The sequence below is a fragment of the Callorhinus ursinus genome, unplaced genomic scaffold (genome assembly GCF_003265705.2).
Source record: "Callorhinus ursinus isolate GAN/ISIS: 27379988/994484 unplaced genomic scaffold, GSC_fseal_2.0 scaffold18, whole genome shotgun sequence".
NCBI classification, from domain to species: domain Eukaryota; kingdom Metazoa; phylum Chordata; class Mammalia; order Carnivora; family Otariidae; genus Callorhinus; species Callorhinus ursinus.
Window position 1 is genome coordinate 10,019,991 of NW_027397080.1, and position 17,439 is coordinate 10,037,429.

At 40.0% G+C, this 17,439-nt stretch overlaps 1 protein-coding gene across 9 annotated transcripts in view; it reads right to left on the minus strand.

Annotated features, from left to right (window-relative positions):
* Positions 1–8,893, minus strand: part of ZMYM1 (zinc finger MYM-type containing 1) — a 33,269-nt gene extending 24,376 nt beyond the window's left edge. For 7 of the 9 annotated variants that reach the window (XM_073902938.1, XM_073902940.1, XM_073902939.1 and 4 more), the window contains exons 1-2: positions 8,708–8,893; positions 815–984 (exon numbers count right to left, since the gene is read on the minus strand). In XM_073902938.1, the coding sequence (XP_073759039.1) occupies positions 815–910 (96 nt within the window). In that variant the 5' untranslated portion in view covers positions 911–984; positions 8,708–8,893. Of the gene's footprint in view, positions 1–814; positions 985–8,707 lie in introns of those variants that run through there. The other 2 variants (XM_073902936.1, XM_025856741.2) reach the window with 2 other exon arrangements.
* Positions 8,894–17,439: the final 8,546 nt, after the last annotated feature.

Below are 17,439 nucleotides of genomic sequence, written 5' to 3' on the forward strand. Positions count from 1 at the left end.
TTGTTCTAATCAATAATAGCTAATTAAAGACCTTAAATACCAAAGTTGTTGGAGTGGGCTAAATGAGTCTTGCAGAGGATTTTTCAGAGCAGCAGGCACTCTATCTAAACATGATCTATGTGTTTGAATGTCCATAGACTGAAGAAGCAATCAATACTTCCTAGATGGACAACATTCCCCAGTGTCACCAACTCAATGGGAGTCATGTCCTTACTTAATACTGATTTACTTTAGGCTATTTCTAAACAGAATACTAGAAATAAATTAAAACTGATTTACTTTTTGTTTCATTAGAAATTTCAACTAGTTCATATATAAACATTTTAAGGAAATTTGGCACTACTCACAGAACATTCACAGCTTGTTACAGGTTCTTTAGCATATAATATGTCTAAAAAAGTTTAAGAATAAATATGAAACTGATTTGGGTAGAGGAATTACAAAGAAAAAAATTCTAAGAATTTATAATGTACTAAACAGAGTCAGTAGCATAAAAACATACAATTAGTTACTCATATTGTTTCAAATTAAGAAAAATGAAAACAAAAATGTGTTAACCTTAGCTAGGCCCACAATACCCTAAGCAATCCTTTTATCAATCCGAAACCCAATTCTAAACATCCATTCTTTGCTCAAATCATATTCTTGCATATAGTTGTGATGGCACTTCACACCATATACCTTGTATTACTTGACCAACTGCTTAGGGGAAGATAAAGATTTCAGGTTTTCAGTCAGTAAACCAGCATCTGCATAACTGAAATGTAAACTTAAATGCTGCTCTACAAAAAAGAAAATAAAGTAGGATATTTACCTGAGCATTGTCAGGTTCCGCCTTAATTTCATCTAGCCGTCCCAGTTGTGGCATCACTGCTTTGTCACATTTACCATCTATCGGTGATTCTTTCATCTTGGTGTCTGATACAAAAGAATCCTCCAGGTCCAAACTAATGAATTTCTTCTTGGGGAATAGTATCCAGGCTCCTAAAATAAAATATGAATTGATGGGAGAGTCTGATTTTCTGGAAGCACAAAGGGTCTTCAGACAGCTTGGACTCAAGGTTCCTTCACAGTACCAACACTGGCTTTCTTCCCTTCATCCATTATTCCCCAACATAGCTTTGCTTTATAATTCTTTGGTAGACATATCTCTGTGCTTTCTTCTGGGACTAGTTTTCTCCACTTCTATTCTCCCAGGCCTGCCTCTAGTATAAGCTCACCAAACCCACAAGTTTACTTTTAACTTAGTCTTAGAAAACATAAAGTCTTTTATCCAAGGTTAATCCAAATACCTGTGCTCACTACCTCTCCCCTGCCACGACCCTCTTGTAGAGCCAATTATTATCTATATCTTCTTCAACTCCTCTTTCCCTCCTTATTGGTTCTTCACATATAAACATTCAAATACATTCAAGGATCCAACTTTTATTTTTTTATTTTTTTTAAAGACTTTATTTATTTGAGAGAGCGAGAATGAGAGAGAGAGAGAGAGCACACGAGAGAGGGGAGGGTCAGAGGGAGAAGCAGACTCCCCGCTGAGCAGGGAGCCCGATGCAGGACTCGATCCCGGGACTTCAGGATCATGACCTGAGCCGAAGGCAGTCGCTTAACCAACTGAGCCACCCAGGTGCCCCAAGGATCCAACTTTTAAAGCTAGTGCCCTCTGACCACTCCCTTCCCTCATCCTTGAGCCTCTCTGTTTCCTTGAATCCTATGACTGCAAGGCCTATTTCTCCTCCTATCTCTTTGACAGTCTTCTTCTCATTTATTTCACCTGCTTCTAAAATATCTGTGTTCTGGGCGCCTTAGTTAGTTAAGCATCTGCCTTCGGCTCAGGTCATGATCCCGGGGTCCTGGGAAAGAGCCCCGAGTCGAGCTTTCCGTTCTGCTTTTCTCTCTGCAGCGCCCCCCCACCCCACCCAGCTCATGCTCTCTCTCAAATAAAATCTTTTAAAAAATAAAAATATCTGTGTTCCTCCAAAGCACAATTCCACAGGACTCTTTCTTACTTGTTCTGTGGTCAAAATCTTGGATTCAAATATCATTTATAGGCTGATTTTCCCCTATATTTCTGAGCTCCAGACCATATACCTAATTGCCTACTAAATATCTCCACTTGGACGCTCCACAGGTCCCTCAAATTCAAGAGATTTAAAACTATATTCTTATATAATTCCCATAAGCCTGCTTTACACATGTTCCCTTTCTCATAAAATGCACTATCCTATATACCCAATTTCCCAAACCAGAAATCTAGGGGTAATCCTAAGTTTCTCTTCTCTCAAAGTTCCCACATCTAATCACCAAAGTGGATCAAATATACCTTCTAAATATGTTTTGAATCTATTTTGCATTTACACTTCATGCCTGCCTGCCCCCCCCATTAATGGATTCCTTTTTGGTAACTAGATAAGTTAGTTAAAATCCAAAATCAAAATATAAAAGATTGTTGCACATTCAGGCTTAAAATATAATTCCATTTTATAGCTTTTGAGGAACTACAAGTGCTTTTTGTTTTTTAAGATTTTTATTTTTTGAGAGAGAGCTTGTGTGCGCACACGCAGGTGGGAGGAACAGAGGTAGAGGGAGAAGCAGGCTCCCCGCTGAGGAGGGAGTGGGACATGGGGCTTGATACCAGGACCCTGAGATCATGACCTGAGCTGAAGGCAGATGCTTAACCTACTGAGCCACCCAGGCCCTCCTACAAGTGACTTTTGATTGCTCAGCCCCAACACCTCTTTTTCCAGGATAGACTGGTTCCTTCTATATTCTCTTCTCTCATCTTTGGTCCTTTCCCCACTTTTCTGGTAGCTTTCACTGAAAGCCCCTATCCCAAAGCAGAAAATTAAATGAATAAGGCCTGACTTGTGAAGTGCAATAAAAGCTCATATGGCCTCTGCCCAGCCCATTTGAGCATTACACACAACCAGCAAAGCAAAACTCACGGGAAATTAACTACTAGACTGTCATTCACCTGAAAGAAAATATGCAAGTCTAAAAATCAATTAAAAACAAAGCATCTATGAGCTTTTGCATCTTGGAATCCCTTCAAATCTGTCAGTCATTACACCAATAGGCAAATAATGGAAAGCACCTTGACAGTGTAATTAATTTATCTAAAATACGTTTCTGACGCAGGGAAAATAGTATATAACATTACTTTAGCTATTAGAACAACAAAAAGAGCAAAAAACATATAACAAATCCAGTACTACTTTTTCCAAAAAGATGCACATTAGAGTAAAATAAGTCCTAGAAACCTCTTTTTCTTTTTTAAAGATTTTATTTTTGGGCACCTGGTTGGTTCAGTCAGAGGAGCATGCGTGGGGCTTGAGCTCAGGACCCTGAGATCAAGAGTCGCATGATTCTCCAACTGAGCCAGGTATGCGCCCTGAAACCTCTTTTTTATATAGTCTATCACCTGTCTTTCCTGGGGATAAACCATGTATGTTGGAGAATATTAACAGTCCTAGGATAAATGTGGTACATGTTCCTGCTGGTTAATACTACTACTTGGTAATAACCAATTAAAACATTTTAAACCAAAGAGGGATATATCATGGATCAGAAAACAAAATTCACATTAATTTTTTAAGAAGATTTTATTTATTTGACAGAGAGAGCGCGCACAAGCAGAAGCAGCAGGTAGAGGGAGATGCAGGCTCTCTGCTGAGCAAGGAGCCTGATGTGGGGCTCGATCCCAGGACCCTGGGATCATGACCTGAGCCTAAGGCAGTTGCTTAACCAACTGAGCCACCCAGGCGCCCCTCAAAATTGATATTAATTTTTATTTATTTATAAATTAATTTATAACATGAGACTGCAAAGAAATTGCAAGCTATCCGGAGTTATTTCCAGACACACAAACAGATCTCCAGAGAGAATGTATGTGCTTTCCTTCTGGAAAATTAGTACAATATTGATGCTTCAAATTGCTTCACCTTAATCTTTTAATTCGTCCCCACTATGCTGTGCTCATACTGTTCTACCTGTAAAGTCATTTTTGCTTATTCAAACCCTATTCAGCTTCTAAACCAACTCAGTTCCAAATTTTATCAGATTAGCAAGAATTAAAAATAAGAATGATATGGGACGTCTGGGTGGCTCAGTTAAGCATCTGTCTTGGGCTCAGGTCATGATCTCAGGGTCCTGGGATCAAGTCCCGCATCGGGCTCCTTGCTCAGTGGGGAGCCTGCTTCTCTCTCTGCCTGTCAGTCCCCCTGCTTATGCTCTCTCTCTCTGTCTGGCAATTAAATAAGTAAAATCTTAAAATAAAAAAAAAAAGACTGGTAAGTCTAGGGGTGCCTGGCTGTTTCAGTCGGCAGAGCACAAAACGCCTGATCTCAGGGGTCATGAGCCCCATGTTGGGTGTAGAGATAACCTGAAAAAAAAAGAAGAGATGATAAATCTAGGCACAACAGGTAACATGAACAGGCTTTACCCCTGAGCACACCTTCCAGGACAGAGCAGAGGAAAAGGGCCAAGCAGAAAACAGCAGCACACTGAGCTAAGGAGACGGGAATTCTGGGTGGCCGAAGCAGTTGGAACTCTTGAGGCACAAAGGACAGGTGGGAACCAAGGAAAAACAAGCCTCCCAATTTGCATACAAATCTCCTCCACCACTTATTAGCTGACTTCCATATGTACATCTACAGAGTATGACACTAAAAAATCTAGCAGAAAACAGAAGGTTGAGTCTAAAGAGCTGAACAGAGATTATACATAGTAGATTTGCAGAGCTAACAAAGTTGAAATTTAAGCCCAGCAAAGGTAGAGGGGATTTGGTAAAGATCTGGACTTGCAGTTGAGAGGGCCCATGTGTTAGGAGTAAGGGCCACATCCCAGGAGAAAAGACCACTCCCTAGAAGAAAGGGCAAACCAAAATAAATCAGCCCTAATAAGGCATAACACTAACTCTCAAAAGGATCAATATAATGTTAGAAAAAAATATATATATAAATATATATAGTCTGTTAGTACTATCTGCCTGCCTACAGGAAACTTAGCCCTCTCTGGAGGAAGTACACCTAGAGTCTTTAAATTTTTTCAACCATAATATAATAAAAATTTATGGGTACATCCCAACAAAAAACCCCTCAAAAGACTGAAAACCAACGAAAAGAAAAGAAAAGAAAAAAGACAACAGAACAGACCTATAGGTAACTCATATTAGTATTATCAGGCTAGGACTGTGATACATTTGAGAAAATACAGAAAAAGATGGAAGAGTTTAGCAGAGTCCTGGAATAATTAAAAAAAAAAGTCATGGAAATTCAAGAATTGGAAAATAAAATAGGGAAATTAAGAATAGATACATTTTATATCAACAGTACAAAGTAGTTCAGATTGATACATAAAAGGATAAAAATACAAATAAGGTAAGCAACATGTGGAACAAGGCAAAAAGGTCTAACACAGAGGTAAACAGATTCCCACAATAAGGGAAAACAGACAATGCAACAGAAGCAATATTTGAAGAACTACTGACTAGACAATTTCCCCAAAATGAAGAAAAATATCAAACCACACAAATTCAAGAAGCTCTATGAGTAACAAATAAGGTAAATACAAAAGGGAAACACAACCACCCACATCATAGTCACACTGGTGAAAACTAAAGATTAAAAAAAAATCTTAAAAGTAGCTAAAGAAAAAAGACTTAACATACAGGAGAACAAAAATTAGAATAAAGGCTGTTTTCTTGTCAGAAACAATGAAGGCCAGAAGCCAATGAAGTATCTTTAAGGTGCTGAAAAAAAACCTACCTAAAATTCTCTAGTCAGTAAAAATATCCTTCAAAAATAAAGGTGAAATCAGGATATTTTCAGATAAATGAAAATGAGAATTTATCACAAACAAACCTATACAGTAGAAATGCTAAAGAAAATTCTTTAAGTTAAAGTGAAATACTCAGTGGAAATTTGGTGTAAAAACTGGAAAGGGAGAAGTAAACAAACTGCTTTTATTTGTAGAGAGCACGATGGTGTACATAGAAAACCCTAAGGGATATCTTCTCCCCGCCCGGTAAAATACTCGAATAAGTGAACTTACAAGAATCATAGGTTAATACAACATCAATATTGAAAAATTTCTTCTCTAACCGCTTCACCATTGTTCTAGAGGTTCTAGTCAGGTTAATAATGCAAGTCGTTAAGCATCTGCCTTCGGCTCAGGTCATGATCCCAGAGTACTGGGATCAAGCCCCATATCGGGCTTCCTGCTCTGTGGGAAGCCTGCTTCTCCCTCTCCCACTCCCCCTGCTTGTGTTCTCTCTCTCGCTGTGTCTCTGTCAAATAAATAAATTTTAAAAAAATGCAAGAAAAATAAAGAAATCTTGAAAAGGAAGAAGTAAAATTGTCATTATTTATAGATGACATATTGTATACACTGAAAATCCAAAAGGATCTCCAAGTAATTACTGCAATTATTAAGTAAATTTAGGAAGGTCAATATTCCAAAATCATTTTTTACCAGAAAAATTAAATAAAAATTTAATTTTTATTTTACTTTTTTAAGATTTTATTTATTTATTTGAGAGAGACAATGAGATAGAGAGAGAGAGCATGAGAGGGGGGAGGGTCAAAGGGAGAAGCAGATTCCCTGCTGAGCAGGGAGCCCGATGTGGGACTCTATCCCGGGACTCCAGGATCATGACCTGAGCCGAGGGCAGTCGCTTAACCAACTGAGCCACCCAGGCGCCCCTATTTTTATTTTTTAAAAAGATTTTATTTATTTATTTGTCAGAGAGAGAGCACGAGTGAGCGCACAAGCAGGGGGAGCAGCAGGCAGAGGGAGAAGCAGGCTCCCCGCTGAGCAAGGAGCCTGATGTGGAACTTGATCCCAGGACCCTGGCTGGGATCATGATCCAAGCCGAAGGCAGATGCTTAACTGACTGAGCCAACAAGTGTCCCCAAAAATAAAAACTTTAAAACAACCATATGTAAAGCATCACAAGACATCAAATATATGAATATATCTAATGAAATATGTCAAGATCTCTACACTGAAAACAAAACAGTGCTAAGAGAAATTAAGGAAGATATAGAGAAACATAGCATGCTCTTTGATTGACTTCATATTGTTAAATTGAGTTTTCCCCACATTGAGCTACAGATCAAAATCTCAGTTTTTGTGGATTTGCAAGATGATTCTAATGTATATGGAACGTATACAAAACACAGGATAGCTAAAACAATCTCAAAAAAGAAAAAAAAGTTGGACGACTTACTATAAAGTAATTAGTGTGGTATGGTCACAAGCAAAAATAAAGTGACTAATGTGTCCAGAAGCAGGTATACTTTTTACTTCTTTGCATTACAGCCACATCCTTATACATTACACTTTGTAAAAATATGTTTTATATTGACTTGTGTTCTTTTACTGGTTTGACAGAAAGACTGGAGGCACAAGGCTAAATGCTTTTCAAACCAAACTAAAATGTCCATGCTTAGTTCTATAGGCAATGGGGAGCCATTATTTATGAAATGCCTACGTACTAGAATTAGAAGGATAATTAGGATGTCCCAACATTTCTAATACTCTGCTAGCACAGGATAATTGTAACAATATAAACACATGCAAGGTAAAAAGCAGAAATGAGGGAAGAGAAAATGGTTAAAGTCTTCTAGAAGAGAAGATCTGAGCTAGGTTTTAAAGTGCCTACAAAGCAATGATGAAAGAATATTCCAGGTTGGAGAGAGCATGCTAACTCTTGTAAATCAGTAGCTTTTGGGGTTCAGCAAACATTTCATTCATATTTTTTTAAATTTAAAAATAAAATCATGATAAACACTTAACTGTGTAATATATCAAATGTTAAGTATTTTGGAGACGTCCAAAGCATTAATTTGTGCTAGATTAACACTGACCTTCAGAAAATAGCTTTTCCTGCCATCTAGGTGAATACAGTTCAATTCCCCATAGCTGTGTCTCTTTTCACCTATCCTTCTTGGATTCTGACCTGTATATGTTCACTCACAAAAAATCCTGGAGGCAAATTTATTATTTTAACAAGGGCATCTACTCCCCTAACGCTGTTGTCTCATCCTAAGAGTTAAATATCAAACTGTTCAGTCCCGATACTGCCAGGACTAAATGTAATACAGTTCTTGTTATAAATTTTAAAGGCTTCTAGTCTTGTATATTTGTGATGAGGAATACCAGTTACTGTCAGGTGTTATCAGGGGTCGAACTCTTACTGAAACTGCACCCTGAGAAAGCTGGAAGTTACCATTTGCAAACACTAGTCCATGCAAACCAAGATACTATCAATCCTGAGCACTAAAGCAATATACTGAAAGAAAGTGATGAAGACTGCACCTGCATCTAATCCCAATTTTAAGTCCGAATTCATCGAGTCAAACTTTTGTACTATTTAATCTTTTTTTTAGTTGAGACTCCGTGTACACATCTAACTGCAAAAGGACTTCCATGATTTTTAAGTTGTTTGTAAACACACTACTGCTTAATGAAGGAGAGCTACAAGTGTGCTCAGATGAATGTTTTAAAAAGAGGCCGCGGACAGAGACCAAAGGCTTGAAAGCCCAGTAACGGCGCAGTGGGAACAGGCGGCGAGAAACGCTGGAAGCTCGGGGCAAGGATCCCCCGACTCTGCGGACAAGGTTAAAGGAGACGACAAACACAATCCAGGGGCCTGACCCCGAGCTCCCGACCCTCACATGGCGGAAATCCGCACGCAGGGACCCACCTTTAGGACCCCGGCCCGACCCGAAGCTTCATCCTCCCGCCACAGGCGGAACTCTCTGCCCCTCTCTGGTAAGGCGCAGGAATCCACGGCAGCTTACGAGGGTTTACTAATTTCTCTCAGGGCCGCGGGCCGCGCGAGGATTCTCAAAGGAACTTCGACGCCAAACGGTCACACAGGCCCCGCCCCTTTCCCGCCGCACTCTGCGGCCGAGCATGCGCAGCGCAGCTGGCCGGGCGGGGCCCACGTTCCCTTGGCTACAGAGGGCGGGGAAGAGCCCTTAGTGCCGCCCAGGGTCTGATTTTTGAAGCCGTCCTGCATGGCCCCAAATTTGGATCCTTAAAGGCTGGGGCAACGTCGGGATGGACTCAGAGTTCAGGCGCGGCATTTGGATTTGCTGGATTCGAGAGATAGAATGCTATTAGCAATTTCTGTAAATCCCAATTTCTTCATCCTTGAAATGGGGTTTATTATAGTGCCTTTACCATAGGCATGTGAAGATTGGAAAGGCAATGTTGGTAAAGTTCCACATACATAGTAAATTCCCAGTAAAAGGAATTATCTGCAGCGATGGAGAGGGGGTTCAGGCTTTTTCCATTTTGGGGCACTCTTCATATATTAAAAGAATCCCAAAAGAGTGTGCAAAAATCATGGTATGTTTTAAATGCTACTTAACAAATTAACACTTTCAACACCTAAAAAAGTATAGGATCAAATAACTGTGCTATTCCTAAAATCATAATAGGATTATAGAAGATTATATGAGTTGAATGATGAATTTATTGCAATTTTGTCTTAAACCATACTTCTTGAGATATTATCAAAAGTCTTTGTCCTGGGGCGCCTGGGTGGCTCAGTCGTTAAGCGTTTGCCTTTGCCTTGGTTCAGGTCGTGATCCCAGGGTTCTGGGATCCAGGGCATCCGGCTCCCTGCTCAGCAGGAAGCCTGCTTCTCCCTCCCCCATTCCCCCTGCTTGTGTTCCCTTTCTCGCTGTCTCTCTCTCTGTCAAATAAATAAATAAAATCTTTTTAAAAAAAAAGGCTGTGTCCAGACCAAAAGGCCCTCCTGACCCCTGCTGCTATGGTCCCTAAATGTCCTCTGCAGTTAACTTCAAATTCAGACTGTTTGGTGATTCTGAATACCTCATTGGTAACTGAACTTAATTTCTCCAACAGTTATTCTTACCTTCCTAATATAATATATACTAATTAAGTACATCATTTTATTATTTGTTTTCTGTTCCCTTTGTTCTGTTTCGCTGCCTCCTTTTGGCTAATTTGAACATCTTCTAATATCCCATTTTTTTAAAAAAAGATTTTATTTATTTGACAGAGAGAGACACAGCGAGAGAGGGAACACAAGCAGGGGGAGAGGGAGAAGCAGACTCCCCACTGAGCAGGGAGCCCAATGTGGGGTTTGATCCCAGGACCCTGAGATCATGACCTGAGCCAAAGGGAGATGCTTAACGACTGAGCCACCCAGGCTCCCCCTAGTATCCCATTTTAACTATTGTGTTTATGACAGTATCTCTTTGTATAATTTTTTTTAGTAGTTGCTCTAGTGATTGCAATAAACATAATTTACTTTTCATAGTCCACTTAGAATCAGTATTTTGCTACTTCAAGTGGAATGTAGAAATATTACCCCCAAATAAATCCCTTTATCATCTCCCCACCCTTTTGTTAGAGTTGTTTTATGTATTAGAATCATAAACCCCATCTGGCAGTGTTAATAATTTTTACCGTCAATAGTAAATATTTTTTTAAGATTTTTTAATTTATTTGACAGAGAGAGACACAGTGAGAGATGAAACACAAGCAGGGGGAGTGGGAGAGGGAGAAGCAGTCTTCCCACCGAGCAGGGAGCCTGAGGCAGGGCTCGATCCCAGTACCCTGGGATCATGACCTGAGCCAAAGGCAGATGCTTAAGGACTGAGCCACCCAGGCGCCCCAATAGTAAATATTTTTAAAATTACTCAAGAGAATAGTCTACTATGTTTACTCAGATATTTACCATTTCTGTTCTTTCATTCTTGATGTTCCCCATTTCCTTCAGGTATCATTCCCCTTCTATCTGAAGAACTTCCTTTAGCAATTCTTTTAGAGCAGGACTGTTGCCAAAAAATTCTTTTGGTTTTCCTTCTCTAATAATGTCTTTATTTTACCTCTACTCCTGAAGAATATTTTCACTGGATATAGAAGGGTATTTCTTTTTTTTTTTTTTTAATTTTTTTATTGTTATGTTAATCACCATATATTACATCATTAGTTTTTGATGCAGTGTTCCATGATTCATTGTTTGTTCATAACACCCAGTGCACCATGCAGAACGTGCCCTCTTTAATACCCATCACCAGGCTAACCCATCCCCCCACCCCCCTACCCTCTAGAACCCTCAGTTTTTCAGAGTCCATCATCTCTCATGGTTCGTCTCCCCCTCTGACATACTCCCCTTTTCTTCCTCTCCTGTTATCTTCTTCTTTTCCTTTTTTCTTAAAATATGTTGCGTTATTTGTTTCAGAAGTACAGATCTGTGATTCAACAGTCTTGCAAAATTCACAGCGCTCACCATAGCACATACCCTCCCCAATGTCTATCACCCAGCCATCCCATCCCTCCCACCCCCAACCACTCCAGTAACACTCAGTTTGTTTCCTGAGATTAAGAATTCCTCATATCAGTGAGGTCATGTGATACATGTCTTTCTCTGATTGATAGAAGGGTATTTCTTGATAGGGTAGGAGAAAAAAATCCCAGTGAGGTGCGACTATCAAATGACCATTGCTTACCTAATCACAATACCTGGAAGATGGAGTACTCTGATTCCAGTCTAGGTCATATAATAAAAATTTTGACACTTTCCCTCCTTGATCGATCCATTTGTGATGTTCAACTCTTAGAACTTCCAAATTCTGTAAGCCAGTAGATTCTCTCTCTCTTTTTTAGTTTTATTTATTTATTTTAGAGAGGGGGGCGGCGAGTGTGAGCAGGGGAGGGGAGAAGAGGGAGAGGGCCACCCTCTGAGTGTGGAGCTCTACTCAGGGCTCGGTCCCAGGACCCTGACATAATAGATTTTCTTTGTACTTAACCTACTTTGATTTGGTTTTCCGTCATTTGCAGCCAAAAGTATTGTCTAGTAAATGTATCCATGAACAATTGCTGACAACAAATGTGTTTTATTTTCTAAGTTAACATAAGTTAGTCTAAGCAAGATAAAGCAGTTGAGTCTTTAAATTGTGTAGACTCTTGTTTCTAATAAATGAATGACTTGTACAAGTAAAATATATCAATGAGAGATAAGCACTAACTTTTATGTAACAACTTCAGGAGAACTGGAGCACTGAGTGCACATCCCTGCTTCTGATAATAGGACCAAGAAAAAAAAAGTGATAAAAAAGACTGAATCCTCATCCCAGGTGAGGACTACCACTGAGTGTGCAAACTGCCTTTTCATGGGGGCAGTTACCTAATTTTTGAGACATTAATTTGTATTGTTGCATACTTCTCCCTTGCATCTTTGTCAGAGGGATTTTGGTAGGACCCAAAGCAGAAGCTGTTGGAAGTCAAGAGCTGTCTTATGTTTTGTGAAAATTCAACCTGACTGAAAAGATTATGAAAATATCCAGGGAGAGGGACACTTGGGTGGCTCAGTCGGTTAAGCGTCTGCCTTCGGCTCAGGTCATGATCCCAGGGTCCTGGGATTGAGTCCTGAATCGGGGTCCTTGCTCAGCGGGGAGCCTGCTTCTCCCTTTGCCTGCTGCTCCCCCCGCTTGTGTGCTCTCTCTCTCTCTGACAAATAAATAAATAAAATCTTTAAAAAATGTAAAAAAAGAAAAAGAAAATATCCAGGGAGGGTGTGTGTGTGTGTGTGTGTGTGTGTGTGTGTTTGTGTGGTTAAGAAGACAAGGAAGTGCCTTAGAGAAAACCAAGGAAGAAAAGGCTAGGAAGGGGGTGAAGGTCTATAGTTTTGTGATTTGAGGCAACCTGCACCATGTTTTTTGACAGCACCATGGGGAGAGGGTTGGACCCTGAGCATAAGGAGTTTTATCCTCAATGAAGATGCTCATGCCCTAAGCCACGGGTCCTGATGAGATCATGCAGATTGGGGCAATGGCCGTCTCTGTGGTAACCAATCTGGACTCTTGAGCCAATCACTGCAGAGCCTCCCTGATGCTTAAATGGTGGATAAGACCCACCCTAGGACATATACATATCTCTGGTGGAATTCTTCTTGGGAATGCCAATAATGACTAAGATTAAGTTTTTTGCCAGTGTAACAGCATGAGGCTTCAGGTTTGGATTTAAGTTCATTATGAGAAAATAAATGTTATTTTCTCCATACCTGAATATGCCCTAAAATTCATCCTGTTACTTCTGGATGAAGCATCAGACCCCAACTTAGTTCCTTGACTTACCACTTTTGAATAAGTATCTGAAGAGAGAGGCTCAATAGCAGTCAAGCCATAGTCCTAAAATTCCCCAGGAGTTCACCCATAATCAGTGGCATTCATACCCTTAGGAAAATACCTAAATATTAAGAATATCCTGCCTAGGGTCCAAGAGTAGGAGTTCAGAAGAATGAGAATTAATCCACAACTTTATTCTTTGTATTCTATATCTCCCTAAAAAGGCTTCTTATATATTTTCCCCCCAACCATAACCTTTATCACTTTTATAATGGAAAAAAAGCCCCATAAATTTATTGGAAAAAATCAAGAGTCAAAGAATGATCCAAAATAATAGTATGAGATTTCACTAGCTAGTTAGTACACAGCTAATTGCCAATAACGATCTGCAGTAGAGAGAATAAGAATGAGTCATAAATCTGTTTGTCTCCTTGATGAGCCCTTTTCCCTCTTCAAGTTTCTTTAAGCTAAAGTAAATTTTTATTTTTTAAAAAAGATTTTATTTATTTGTCAGAGAGAGAGAGAGAGAGAGAGCAAGAGAGAGAGCGAGTGCACAAGCAGGGGGAGCAGAAGGCAGAGGGAGAGGGAGAAGAAGCCTCCTCACTGAGCAGGGAGCCCAATGCGGGAACTCGATCCCAGGACTCTGGGATCATGACTTGAGCCGAAAGCAGATGCTTAACTGACTAAGCCACACAGGCATCCCTAAGCTAAAGAAAAATTTCAAAAAGCACCCAAGTTATGTGTAACATTCTGTCTCAGGACAACTATTTGAAATATATATATGTATACTTTTTTTTTCTGGTTATCAAACACACAAATTGAAATGAAACTTTCTGTGTAGGTCTTTCTCTGCATCTCTGACATATACTTTCTTTCTGTTTCTGGAACTGTAGGTCTTTGTCTCTCACAGCTTATCTCCTAGTACTTAACACAGTACTGGGCAGGGAGTCCCTTGATAAATGTTTGCTTAATGAATGGATGCGTGCGTGTATCCTTTCTGCTTCAGAATATCTTTGTTTCTATTTTTCATTGTCACATCCTGGTGGATGGTGGTATTATTCCAAGAGACAGGGAACACAGGAAGGGGGGAGATGAGCAGTTGAAGGAGTGGGGCATTGGGACAAATAATAGGTTCAATTTTATTTTTTAAAAATATTTTATTTATTTATTTGAGAGAGAGAGCAAGAGAGCTAGCACAAGTACAAGTGGGGGAGAGGGACAGAGGCAGAGGGAGAAGCAGACGCCCCACCTCCCCACTGAGCAGGAATCCCAATATGGGGCTTGATCCCAGGACCCTGGGATCATGACCCGAGCTGAAGGCAGATGCTTAACCAACTGAGTCACCCTGGTGCCCCTGGGTTCAATTTTAGATATGTTGAGTCTGAGATGCTGTGGAATACCCAAAGGGAAATATTTAATAGACAGTTGGATAAACAGTTCAGAAGAAATATCTGGGAAAGAGTTGTAGTTTTTTGAGTCATCACATAGAGTTGATGATGATAGCCATAGAAGTGGGTAGTGAGAGTACACTCACTGTGGGTAGAATGAGGTGAAAAGAAGGCCAAAGAGAGAAGCCTTGAGGAACATTGATAATTAATCAATTAGCATAGATATGGGAACACAAGAAAGGGACTAAAAAGAAATGGCTAAGGCCATAGGAAGAAAACTTGGAGAATATGGTATCACAAAGCCAAGTGGTGGAGTTTAACAGAGGATGAGGTCAGGGTACCTGGGTGGCTCATTTGGTTAAGTGTCTGACTCTTAGTTTCAGCTCAGGTGGTGATCTCAGGGTCATGATCCCATGGTCGTGAGATCAAGCCCCTTGTCAGGCCCCCGTGCTTAGCGTGCAGTCTGCTTGAGATTCTCTGTCTCTGCCCCTCCTCCTGCTTACACATGTGTGTGCCCTCTTTCTCTTTCTCTCAAATAAATAAATAAAATCTCAATAAAAAAAGAGAGGATGAAGTCAATAGTAGCAATGCCATTGATTGATGAAATAAGGACTGATAAATAGCCATAGGATTTAGCAACAAAGTCATTAGTGAATTCACTAAGAGTGATTCCTGTAACAGGCAGAAGCCAGACAGCAGTGGATTAAGGAATGGGTGTGAAAGAAATGAAACAGTGAGTGTAGTCAGCTCTTCTATGAGGCGTGTGGCTATGACAAAGAGATTCTCCTTTGTAATTAGAGGAAAGAAAGAATGGTAGGTTTAATTGCAGAAAACGGTGCATTTGGTGCCAGGAACTGAGGAAGTTCTTATTTAACTGTTTGTATAGTATTTTCTCTGTGAAAATAAGAGGTCAGGTCATCTGCTGTGAGTAAAGTGATAGGGTCAGAGATTTGAAGAGAAAGGAGAAAATGAATAGTCATTGTGAAGAATGGAAGAGAGAACTGACAAAAGAGGCATGGGAGGATTTCTAGACAATATCATTAGTCCAGTGGAGGCTGAAGAACTTGAATTTATATTTGTGCCATCTTGGTAGGTTCTGTGATTTTTAACAGCAATAATAAGCAGTCCAGGTGTGGGCATGGAGAAGTAGGAACAACATAAGGATTGTTGAGGATATTGTTAAGTGACTAGTAGAAAGTATAAAAGGAAGAGAAGACAGCAGAGGTGAATAAATAGAATGCAAGTAGACTGATCAAAGAACCAGAGTTCTTTACAAAATAGAAGTGGAGATTTAGAGGGAAAAAATTGAGTGAAAAAACAGAAAAGATAGAAGACTGTAGTCAGAAAGTGGGATATCTGTATACAATGGAATATTATGCAGCCATCAAAAGGAATGATATCTTGCCATTTGCAATGACATGGATGGAACTGGAGGGTGTTATGCTGAGCGAAATAAGTCAAGCAGAGAAAGACATGTATCATATGACCTCACTGATATGAGGAATTCTTAATCTCAGGAAACAAACAGAGGTTTGCTGGAGTGGTGGGGGGTGGGAGGGATGGGGTGGCTGGGTGGTAGACATTGGGGAGGGTATGTGCTATGGTGAGTGCTGTGAGTTGTGCAAGACTGTTGAATCACAAATCTGTACCTCTGAAACAAATAATACAATATATGTTAAAAAAAAAAAAGAAGATAGCAGGAGGGGAAGAATGAAGGGGGGAAATCGGAGAGGGAGACGAACCATGAGGGACGATGGACTCTGAAAAACAAACTGAGGGTTCTAGAGGGGAGGGGGGTGGGAGGATGGGTTAGTCTGGTGATGGGTATTAAAGAGGGCACCTATTGCGTGGAGCACTGGGTGTTACACACAAACAATGAATCATGGAACACTACATCAAAAACTAATGATGTAATGTATGGTGATATAACAATAAAAAATTAAAAAAAAAAGAAAGTGGGATATCTGGATGTATTATCTCCGAGTCGGAGCAATTTTAGGCAATCAAGGGGTTCAAGATGTGTCATTGGAATGGGGGAAGTTCAAGTAGAAAGGGAAAAGTTCACTGAAATTGAGAAGCTAAATAAACTGAGAGACCAGGGTGTTAGAAGTGTCCAGGGGAAATGTGAATTCATGGCAGAAGAGGAAAACAGTGAGCCAGCAGCTAAATTCTTCACTGAATGTTAAAGAATGACTAGGAGATGAGTAGGTGTCAGTAATAAGAAGGGGTACTCAAATAAAGCCTGATGAAATAAGCTTGAAAGAAACATGAATTTTTAATTAAGTGCAGCAAAAGGGAGCGTGGGGGATACAGACCCAACTTTAAATCCTAAGGCAGATAGTATAGGAGACTGAGCATCCTTCACTTGAGAGCTGCAAGTGAAGTAGTTATCATTAGAAACAGACACAGCCAGGAAACCACAGAGGAGCACACTGAAATGAAAAAAAAAAAAAAGAAAGAAAGAAAGAAAAGAAAAGAACTGGATTCACACAGTATCCGGGTCCAAATGCTAACTCTATCACTTACAACTTTGTCAGAAGTAGGGAAATCTGCTTAACTCATCTTTGAGCCCTCTAATTTGTAATCAGCATTTCCTTGGAAATGTGATCTCTTGATATCTACAATAAAGTGAGGAGACCATCTCTCCTCACATTTGTGTTATACTCTGTTGGAGGGGTCCCAAAGTAGGATTAATATCTGTCAGAAATTTTAGTAAAAACTGATATTTTAAGTTTTGATTTTTGCTCTTTCTTGTGTGTTCTTGAGACCTCATTCTTCCCCTGTCTCTCCCTTTCCTTAGACACCATTTGAGTTGAGGCTGAGTCAAATCCAAGTGACAGACGCTGTACTCTGTTCCTGAGGCTTCATTACTGCACCAGGCTTGTCCTGATGGCTTATTTTTTTCCCCTTCACATCAGTTCTCTTCCAGAAGTCCCTTAGCA